Consider the following 11560-nt stretch of genomic DNA (forward strand, 5'->3'; position numbering starts at 1 on the left):
GTATTATTTGTATATTACTGAATGAAACTGTAAACAGAGAGGCCTATTGGGATGCTAGATCCTAATGTGAAACACTGTGATTTACCTCTCTGTCTTTTTTATGCTCGCTTATGCCTGTATTTTTTACTGTTGTGAAGCACTTTGAACTGCAACTTCTGTATGAAAAGTGCCATACAAATAAAGTGTATTATTATTATTATTATTATTATTATTATTATTATTATTATTATTATCATTATCATTACCATTATCATTATCATTATCATTATCATTATTATTATTATTATTATTATTATTATTATTATTATTATTATTATTATTATTATTATTATTATTATTATTATTATTATTATCATCATCATCATCATCATCATCATCACCTGGTGGCGAGGGCCCTGCTCTTGGCGGTGATGTTGTGGGCGTCGTAGTGCTTCTGTTGGACCATCTGCTGAGCCAGCCTCTCCACCTCCTCCACCCGCTGCTCCTGGGCCTCCAGGACGCCCTCGAACTGGACCTGCTTCCTCTGCAGCGCCTCCACCTCGGACACGGAGCTCTGGGAGGGACGGAGGACACACAACAAGTACAGGAGAAGGAATTGTATTGAATTGTATTGAATTTAATTTAATTTAAATTAACTGTTTTTATTTAATGTGTAACAGTCTTAATAATCGACATCATTGTTGTGCTGGACCTCGACCTTTCTACTGGATTGTGGACGGGAGCTTGCTGTGTGCATTAACCCACTTTTTTTTTTAAATCTTTATTTCGATAATTTTTTTATGTAAATGAATACAAATAATATAAAATCAAAACAAATCATTGATCTCAAGAAATAAAAAAAATTAAAAAATATATATAAACAAAAGCAAAACATAACTCAATCTACATGTTCGAAAAGGAGTAGGAAGAAGTATACACTTATTTAATCCTACCCCTTTTCCACTACTCAAATGAGTGTAGGAAACTTTATATATATATGTAAAACATGAAAGAAATACATATATAGTTTTAGTTTTTAGTTTTGCATATATATATTTGTTTTGTAAAGTTTTTCATTAGTACACTCATTCCCACAAACAGCAATAAAGCATTTGATTTAAATTTCTCTTGAATTGATGGTGTTCCATCACGTGAACACCTCTACAACCACACGAGTGTGTCACAATATATAAATATATATGTTTTGGTAGTTGTATAATATAGTTTAGATACATTTAGATACATTAAGTATAATAATGACGGAGTTAAAATTGTATATTGTATAGTAGTGTACATAGGAACACTACACTACTTAGCATGTCTATTTTATCATGCACATCTTATGCCTTACCTGTTTTTTTTTCTATGTCTATTTTATTATTGTATTATTGCACAATCAAAGCGGGCATGACCACCCGCATTTCACTGTATGCGCTGGTATGAATGTGACAAATAAACCTCTTGATTCTTGATTGTATAAGGGTTAATCAGGTCCTTACCCCCAGGTCTTGGTTGGTAAGGAACGCTTCCTTGTTGCTGAGCCAGCTCTCACTCTGTTCCACGTAGCCCAAAAAGATCTACACAGAGACAAGAGAGGGAGAACATTATATACAATATCTAGTCATTATAATCGCTATAGGGAGGTGTAGTGGTTACTTCCTGGTCTATAGGGAGTGGTAGTGGTTACTTCCTGGTCTATAGGGAGGTGTAGTGGTTACTTCCTGGTCTATAGGGAGGTGTAGTGGTTACTTCCTGGTCTATAGGGAGTTGTAGTGGTTACTTCCTGGTCAATAGGGAGGTGTAGTGGTTACTTCCTGGTCAATAGGGAGGTGTAGTGGTTACTTCCTGGTCTATAGGGAGGTGTAGTGGTTACTTCCTGGTCAATAGGGAGGTGTAGTGGTTACTTCCTGGCCTATAGGGAGGTGTAGTGGTTACTTCCTGGTCAATAGGGAGGTGTAGTGGTTACTTCCTGGCCTATAGGGAGTGGTAGTGGTTACTACCTGGTCAATAGGGAGGTGTAGTGGTTACTTCCTGGTCAATAGGGAGGTGTAGTGGTTACTTCCTGGTCTATAGGGAGGTGTAGTGGTTACTTCCTGGTCAATAGGGAGGTGTAATAGTTACTTCCTGGTTGGGTAGGGGGTGGGCGGGGGACACTGTACACTGTACATTGGAATACTGACAAAGCCATACTTGGTCATTTACTGTACAACTGGGTTAGGACATTTGTAGGGGCCAGTTTTGAATTGCAGTCTCCCGTAGGTGTTCTTTGAGAGTGTTTTTGAAAGTGAGTAGTGATTCACATTCCTTTACAGCTTTGGGTAGGGCGTTCCACATTGATGTGGCATAATTGCGAAACGTGTTTAGTCCCTTGTTTGAGCCGAATCTGGGTTTAACATGATTTGTGGAGCTCCCTCTGGTGTTGTGATCGTGGTATTCCCTGACCTTTGGGAAGTATTTTGACATGTACATGGGTACCTTGGTTGTGTAGTGTATCTTGTAGACCAGGCCCATTGCAAGTTACTGTACTCTGTCGTCTACTCTAAGCCATCCTAGGTTGTCAAAGTGGGCAGGGGTGAGGTGGGTTCTTCTTCTTGTAGTGGTTACTTCCTGGTCTATAGGGAGGTGTAGTGGTTACTTCCTGGTATATAGGGAGGTGCATAGATATATATAGATATCTATGGGGAGGTGTAGTGGTTACTTCCTGGTCTATAGGGAGGTGTAGTGGTTACTTCCTGGTCTATAGGGAGGTGTAGTGGTTACTTCCTGGTATATAGGGAGGTGTAGTGGTTACTTCCTGGTCTATAGGGAGGTGTAGTGGTTACTTCCTGGTCTATAGGGAGTGTTAGTGGTTACTTCCTGGTCTATAGGGAGGTGTAGTGGTTACTTTCTGGTCTATAGGGAGGTGTAGTGGTTACTTCCTGGTCTATAGGGAGGTGTAGTGGTTACTTCCTGGTCTATAGGGAGGTGTAGTGGTTACTTCCTGGTCTATAGGTAGTGTTAGTGGTTACTTCCTGGTCTATAGGGAGGTGTAGTGGTTACTTCCTGGTCTATAGGGAGGTGTAGTGGTTACTTCCTGGTCAATAGGGAGGTGTAGTGGTTACTTCCTGGTCTATAGGGAGGTGTAGTGGTTACTTCCTTGTCAATAGGGAGGTGTAGTGGTTACTTCCTGGTCTATAGGGAGGTGTAGTGGTTACTTCCTGGTCTATAGGGAGGTGTAGTGGTTACTTCCTGGTCTATAGGGAGGTGTAGTGGTTACTTCCTGGTCTATAGGGAGGTGTAGTGGTTACTTCCTGGTCTATACGGAGGTGTAGTGGTTACGTCATTGCTGTTTCCCGCCCGGTCCGCGTGTATATTTTCCCTAACAGAGTTGCACGTCCGCGTTCGGTTTGCGCAATCTGATTGGCCACTGACGTTTTTCTCAGCGCCAGTCGCGTTACTCCTAACAAACTGGTTAAGCTTGGCGACTCTTTCAAAGTCGCTCTCTTTCGAAGTTGGTTAAGGTTAGGGTTAGGGTTAGTTGGTTAAGGTTAGGGTTAAGGTTAGGGTTAGTTGGTTAAGGTTAACGTTAGGGTTAGGGTTAGTTGGTTAAGGTTAGGGTTAGGGTTAGGGTAACAGCCTGCTGTCGCGATTGTTAGGAGTAACGCGATTGGTGCTGAAAAAAAAGTCAGTGACCAATCAGATTGCGCAAACCGAACACGGAAGTGCAACTCCGTCAGGGAAAATATACATACGCCCGGTCCACCCCTCTTAAAATTAAAATGTATTTCCAATGGACACATTTCTAAATCGTCTAGTTTAAAACAAATAAAGCATGAACATTGGCATGGTGTACCTTTCTGTGCGTATTCATCCACAATCTATAGCTCAACATAAAAAAATCTGCAATTAATCGTAAAAACGTAGCAAAATAACAACGTTTATGTTTTCGTACACTGAGGAACTACACTTCACTCTGGCGTGACAGCGCTGAACGACAGGCGTTCTACTGGTAAGTGTAGTTATTTTTTAACGACAAATTAAACAACCTTATAACTAACTTTATTTCAACCCAAAATGCTTAAACAATAATGTCAGTGATAGAAGGGAACTCATTTTGTGCAAAAATCGAAAGCTTTCCAGTGTTCATGAGGCAGAATTGTTACAATAGCCGATAATACATTTTCCCAATGATAAATCCCTATACGGGTGGGGAACTAAAGTGACGTCAGACTACACCTCCCTATAGTGTACTAAAGTTATGTTGCGCTATAGTATACTCAATTATGCTTCAAGACATTTTAAGTAACAGCTGATAAACCAGGTGTAATGAATGTTAAAAACATGTGTCACAATGTACCCTACTAATGTGTATTTGAATGCAGTCATGTGCAGCAGAGATAACGGCCTGATACATTACTAAGGTGTATTAAAACACACTCAACATAAAGAAGACGTTCTCTTAAAGTGACGGTGTGTATTTTTTTTCCAATTCATTAACCCTTTCACTGCCACACGACAAAGGGTTAACCCTTTCACTGCCACACTACAGACGGTTAACCAGTGTGCATCGCTGCCTTACCTGCAGTGCCAGCGCCTGGTCCAGGGTGGTCTTGCGGTTCTGCCAGGCCTTGTTCAGCCCAGTCTTGGCCTCCTCCAGCCGGCTCAGAGCCTTCTGGATCTCTGCCTTGGAGCTGTGACCTGACCGGACCAGACCAGAACCGAAGTCCCTGACGGAATCGATACGCTCGCCACGAGCATCCATCTCCGTCTGGAAGAGACACACACATATACGCACACGCACACACATACACACACGCACACATGCGCACACACACACACACACACACACACATGAATTTTCAATTCATAATTTATGACATACATGACATACAGATATACAGTAATGTTTCATCAAGACATTTGTTACATACACGACATACAAATATACAGTACTGTTTAAGAGATAGAGATTAAAAAATATATATATACATTCGAAGGGGAAGAAACAATACATTGGAGGGGGTTGGTTGGGTGGGTTGGGGGGGGTCTGGGTTTGGACATTTACGGTGGCCAGTTTCTAATTGCAGCCACCCGTAGGTGCTCTTTGAGAGCGGTTTTGAAGGTGGGTAGGGATTCACATTATTTTACGGCTGTGGGTAGGGCGTTCCACATTGTTGTGGCATAATTGTGAAACGTGTTTAGTCCTTTACGTATTAACCTTCTAGGCCTGGTGTTCCACTATGAATCAGTGTATTATTAACCTTCCAGTCCTGGTGTTCCACTATGAATCTCTCTGCCTCAGTCTTGTTTTTCGGAAGGCCCTTCTCTCCCATCTCTGCACTCTGTTTCACACTCCAGTCCAGCAGGAGGCGCTGGTTAGCTTTGAACAGCTGTAACTGGTGGGCCTCCTGGAGTTTCTCCTTCCTGAGATAGAGAAAGAAATTTTTTGAAATGTATTTCTTGTATTTAATTCAATGCTAGAATGAACGATAATCTATTAAAAACTACCAGAAGGGGGATAAATCATATCCACTCTGGCAACAAAAACAAAAACAACCAGAGGTAGAGACTGAATAGCAGAGGTAGGGAACCCATCCCCCTTCTGTAGTGTGGTAGTGAAAGGTTAACCTTCTGTAGTGTGGTAGTGAAAGGGTTAACCTTCTGTAGTGTGGTAGTGAAAGGTTAACCTTCTGTAGTGTGGCAGTGAAAGGTTAACCTTCTGTAGTGTGGTAGTGAAAGGTTAACCTTCTGTAGTGTGGTAGTGAAAGGTTAACCTTCTGTAGTGTGGTAGTGAAAGGTTAACCTTCTGTAGTGTGGCAGTGAAAGGTTAACCTTCTGTAGTGTGGTAGTGAAAGGGTTAACCTTCTGCAGTGTGGTAGTGAAAGGTTAACCGTCTGTAGTGTGGTAGTGAAAGGTTAACCTTCTGTAGTGTGGTAGTGAAAGGGTTAACCTTCTATAGTGTGGTAGTGAAAGGGTTAACCTTCTGTAGTGTGGTAGTGAAAGGTTAACCTTCTGTAGTGTGGTAGTGAAAAGGTTAACCTTCTGTAGTGTGGTAGTGAAAGGTTAACCTTCTGTAGTGTGGTAGTGAAAGGTTAACCTTCTGTAGTGTGGTAGTGAAAGGTTAACGATTGTTATGGTTTGTAACCGACCCCAATCGCACAACACAAGACAGGTATGAGAGTGAGCCAAAACAGGGCAAATATTTATTATAGAACAAAAAGCGGCACAGTCCCTTTAAGGGAAAACACAAAAACACTAGAGTCAAGGAATTATGGAAAATGCGGCACTGTGCCTTTAAGAGGCGAACAGGCTAAGGGACTAAGGCTAAGGGACAGGGCCAGGGCTAAATGTCAAGGACCAGGACCAGGGGCACTGGAGAGGGGGACAGGGACAGAGGCCCGGAGAGGCGGGCTGGAGACAGGGACAGAGAACAGGGTTAAGGCCTTGGACAGGGCGAGGGCCAGAGCTGCTTACAGGGATGAGGACAGGGTTCCGACGGCGGAGGCCTGGCACGGGGCCAGGGGCCCGACGGCGGAGGCCTGGTACGGAGACAGGGGCCCGACAGCGGAGGCCGGGGGGAAGAGGCGCCATCCTCCCGTGGAAATAGGGAGCGATGACGCGCCGGCTTGACGTCTGGAGTGGGAACACTGGAAAACCTCCCGTAGAGAATTAGAGAGAGAAGACGGTGTCCCACTCCAGGCACGGAGATCCTCTTCCTCCTCCTCGGGTGCTGCAGACGGGCAGCGCAGAACAAAGGGGTCCCAGGGGACCGGGGCGAAGAGACGCATCCTCCCGTGGAAATAGGGAGCGATGCGCGCCGGCTTGACGTCTGGAGTGGGAACACCACTCCAGGCCTGGCACGGAGATCCTCCTCGGATGCTGCAGACGGGCAGCGCAGAACACAGGGGTCCCAGGGGACCGGGGCGAAGAGACGCCTTCCTCCCGTGGAATCGGGAGCGATGACGAGCCGGCTTGACGTCTGGAGTGGGAACACTGGAAAACCTCCCGTAGAGAATTAGAGAGCGAAGACGGTGTCCCACTCCAGGCAAACGGCGACAGGTGGTGATGGCTGGCACGTCGTCTCACGCCGGAGACGCGGCAGGTGATGGTAACGTACAGGATGGTAACGTACAGAACTCCATGAACACAGAGTGTACACAGATACAGATACAGAACGAACACAGAGTCCAGAACACAGAACGACCCGACAAGGACTGGAGGGGAGTCTGCAACCTATGTACTTTCCCGAGGTGATTGCAAACTCCCAACAGGTGCGTGAAGGTAGAGGATCAAGGATGTCCAAGGGTGGGGGCTGGTGAAGAGTAGAGGAGAGTAAATCATCGCAAGGGTGGGGGCTGGTGAAGAGTAGAGGAGAGTAGACAGGGAAAACACAGGAAAAAGGTCCAGGGACAGGCGAATCCTCACAACGATAGGTTATGAATATAACCGTAGTTCAAAGAGTATTAGTGACGCTCAGCATCATCTGCACATATCTCACTTCGTGCATATGCACTGAATAAAAACTCACAAATGCACCTTTACATACCAACATCCGTCTGGCCACACCCCATCCGCTACCTACATAAGCAGGTGTGTGGCCACACACTCGCCTCCTTCCCAATCTTTCACCACAAAGCAAGATCAAAGGCCGCAGTGGCGTCTAGATGCTGAGCGTCACTAATACTCATATAACTACGGTTATATTCATAACGTATCGTTCTATATCGTATTAGCTTCCGCTCAGCGTCATCTGCACAACGGGAACTGAGCGGGAACTGAAGCTTGACAAATGTACCCCACTGAGGCCCCCCACAACCATCAGAACCGGGGAGGACCGAGCCCCCCGACCCTCCCTAATGGAGGGATACCCTCCCTATTGGAGGACGGGAGGGAGACGGATCCGACCGTGCGAAGAGGAACTCGAGCAACTCAACGCACAGGGTGAGCAGACCGTGGCGTGACCCCACGACTACGCACACGCACAACCCGCATGCCACCAGGGAACGAACGGAAGGAACAAACCTCGTTACCGCCCCCAAAATCACGGGGTCAAGAGCAAACTCAATCCTGTGGCAAGGCCGTAGCAGCGGAGCGCGAAGGAAGTCCCAGACCCAGAAGGGACTGGATCCCCCCGGAAAAAGGGGCTGAGGGAAAAAATCTTTTCATTTTTACACCCCGCCAACCTCACCACAGGGAGGAGACGGGAATCCTCAGAGAGACTTCCCACGTGAGCCATGAATTGAAAAGTCACGGTAACATTGAGCCATGTGACCAACAGACTCAAGTTACACATAAACATCGAGCGTAGCAGAACACCAAGTCCCTACGCTCTGCCCCGACAACTTGACAATAACAGAGAACCACACATGGGTCTGTAAAAGACTCACGGAAGCCGTCGTCCAATAGAAACGTGCCCAGTGACGTATTCTATCACGGGGGGAATCCCATGACTCAACAACCCTCCCCCCCCCCCCCCCCCCCGTCTTGGTTTTTTGGTGGAGGCTTTGTCATGGTGCGCAACAATGCCAGCATACGCCCCTTCCGCCGGGGTGCTGTTTTCAGTTGACCCCTTTGGCGCCTGTCTCGTCCTCAGTGCTCCAGGCTCGGGTCAAGTGCCTGCTGCCTGGATTGAGGGATCGGCCTCTTCTGGAGGTCGTCTCCCCGGTGCGCTGCCTGCTCCCGCTGTAGTGTAGCCTCTTGAGTGCTTCGAGTTACAGCCATGCTGACTGCCTGAGTATGCCAGGGTCAGTGAGCCAGGCGGCGTGCTAGTGGGGAGAAGGGCCTGCTCTTGGATGGGCCCTGTCCGAATACGCTGGCGATGTGGGGGGCGGTGTCACTAGTGACCCTCTGGTGAGGTCTTGATGCTGTGGCGTCATTGGCCTCTCCGGGCCCCCTTTTTCCGGGGGGATCCAGTCCCTTCTGGGTCTGGGTCTTCCTTTGCGCTCCGCTGCTACGGCCTTGCCACGGGGTTGAGCTTTGCTCTTGACCCCGTGATTTTGGGGGCGGTAACAAGGTTTGTTCCTTCCGTTCGTTCCCTGGTGGCATGCGGGTTGTGCGTGTGCGTAGTCGTGGGGTCAAGCCACAGTCTGCTCACCCTGTGCGTTGAGTTGCTCGAGTTCCTCTTCGCACGGTCGGATCCGTCTCCCTCCCGTCCTCCAATAGGGAGGGTATCCCTCCATTAGGGAGGGTCGGGGGGCTCGGTCCTCCCCGGTTCTGATGGTTGTGGGGGGCCTCAGCGGGGTACATTTGTCGAGCATCAGCTCCCGCTCAGCTCCCGTTGTGCAGTAGACGCTGAGCGGAAGCTTATATGACATAGAACAGTAGGTTATGAATATAACCGTGTTCTATGAGTATAGTGACGCTCAGCGTCTAGACGCCACTGCGGCCCTTGATCTTGCCTTGTGGTGAAAGATTGAGAAGGAGATGAGTGTGTGGCCACACCCCTGCTTATATAGGTAGCAGATGGGGGTGTGGCCAGACGGATGTTGGTATGTAAAGGTACATTGTGAGTTTTTATTCAGTGCACATGCACTGGAGTGAGATATGTGCAGTAGACGCTGAGCGTCACTATACTCATAGAACACGGTTATATTCATAACCTACTGTTAATACTACATTCATTATTTCTCATAGGGTGTTGACCAAGGTGGTGGATTGTCTCGGGGTCTTGGCCAAGATTGCAGTGACTATTCTACGTGCACCACCGAGGCCATGGATCAGCTTCTTACCGTCTTCTGTCCGTGGTCTGTCAACGTGGTTTAGAGTTCATTGCTAGTGGGTTAAGTACTTTTATTCTATTCACATAATATGCTTACTACATTTATATCTATTCTATTCACATATATGCTTACTACTTTTATTGCTATGTCCGCCCATCACAATCATGCAAACTGTCTAACGCCTGTCCCGTCTCCCTGTCTCCCTGTGAGTGGCTGTCTCATAGTGATGACCAGAGTGTTGGACGTCCCGTGATGATGACCGGGAGGATGTGACCCTCTCTGCACCGCCCCCATGCCTCAAATAGATCCGCCATCAGCTAAATTTTTTAATCCTTCAAAATGTTCAGTTGCTATTGCATGCACTTATCTGTGTTTCATTACACTTATGTGTGCATGCTTACCAACTGTTTCGCCTGTTTTATTGTGACACTACTATCACCGACCTGTGGTGCATTTTTTCCTTACCTTAACGTGTGTTGTCGGGCCTTACAAAATACATTTGATTTGATTTGATCTCTATGTTTCTATGTTTTCCTAACATCTGCTACCAACCTGTGTTTGAGCTCCTTGTCCAGCGTCTTCAGGGCCGTTTTCACATCCTTCTGTTTCCTACCCAGACTGTCGGCCATGACGGACCGAGCCTTCAGATGATCAGAGGCCTCCTTGTCCAGAGCCTGGGGAGAGTTTTCATCATTCACTCGTCTCTCTCATCTCCGATCCGATCACATTCGACTGTATATCATCTCCTCGTTTCTCATCCTCATCCTCCTCCCCGTCTCGTGTGATTCCCTCTCATTCCATTTGATCATGCGTCATCTCGTTTTACAGTATCTCATTCCATCTCATCTCACTCTATCTCATCTAATAGCAGGTCTCTTCCTCAACCCCTCCTCACACCTTGTCTCCTTTTACCTCCTCTCACTTGGTCTCATCTCAACAAATGTCACCAAATGTAATTTCATGTCATCTCATGTCATCTCATGTCATCTCATGTCATGTCATCTAATCTCATGTCATCTCATCTCATCTCATCTCATCTCATCTCATCTCATCTCATGTCATCTCATCTCATGTCATCTCATCTCATCTCATCTCATCTCATCTCATGTCATCTCATCTCATCGCATGTCATCTCATGTCATCTCATCTCATCTCATCGCATGTCATCTCATGTCATCTCATCTCATGTCATCTCATCTCATGTCATGTCATCTCATCTCATCTCATGTCATGTCATCTGATCTCATCTCATCTCATGTAATCTCATCTGATCTGATCTGATCTCATGTCATGTCATGTCATCTCATCTCATCTCATGTCATGTCATGTCATCTCATCTCATCTCATGTCATGTCATCTCATGTCATCTCATCTGATCTCATCTGATCTCATGTCATCTCATCTCATCTCATGTCATCTCATCTGATCTCATCTGATCTCATGTCATGTCATCTCATCTCATGTCATCTCATCTGATCTCATCTGATCTCATGTCATCTCATCTCATCTCATGTCATCTCATCTGATCTCATCTCATCTCATGTCATGTCATGTCATCTCATCTCATCTCATGTCATGTCATCTCATCTCATGTCATCTGATCTGATCTGATCTCATCTCATCTCATGTCATCTGATCTCATCTCATCTCATCTCATGTCATCTCATCTCATCTCATGTCATCTCATCTGATCTGATCTCATGTCATGTCATCTCATCTCATGTCATCTCATCTGATCTCATCTCATCTCATCTCATCTCATCTCATCTCATCTCATCTCATGTCATCTCATCTCATCTCATCTCATCTCATCTCATGTCATCTCATCTCATCTCATCTCGTCATGTCATCTCATGTCATCTCATGTCATCTCCTGTCTCACC

At 46.1% G+C, this 11560-nt stretch overlaps 1 protein-coding gene across 1 annotated transcript in view; it reads right to left on the reverse strand.

Moving 5' to 3' along the window:
- The window catches only part of sptbn5 (spectrin, beta, non-erythrocytic 5), a gene marked incomplete at both ends in the record, with an annotated part of 191394 nt that overhangs the window by 66630 nt on the left and 113204 nt on the right, over nucleotides 1-11560 (reverse strand). The window contains 5 exons of the mRNA XM_084308563.1: nucleotides 381-553; nucleotides 1479-1556; nucleotides 4538-4726; nucleotides 5220-5382; nucleotides 10230-10351. Coding sequence (XP_084164689.1) covers nucleotides 381-553; nucleotides 1479-1556; nucleotides 4538-4726; nucleotides 5220-5382; nucleotides 10230-10351 — 725 coding nt within the window. The remainder of the gene's footprint in view (nucleotides 1-380; nucleotides 554-1478; nucleotides 1557-4537; nucleotides 4727-5219; nucleotides 5383-10229; nucleotides 10352-11560) is intronic.

Source organism: Notolepis coatsorum (assembly GCF_963971535.1).
Source record: "Notolepis coatsorum genome assembly, chromosome: 2".
NCBI lineage: Eukaryota > Metazoa > Chordata > Actinopteri > Aulopiformes > Paralepididae > Notolepis > Notolepis coatsorum.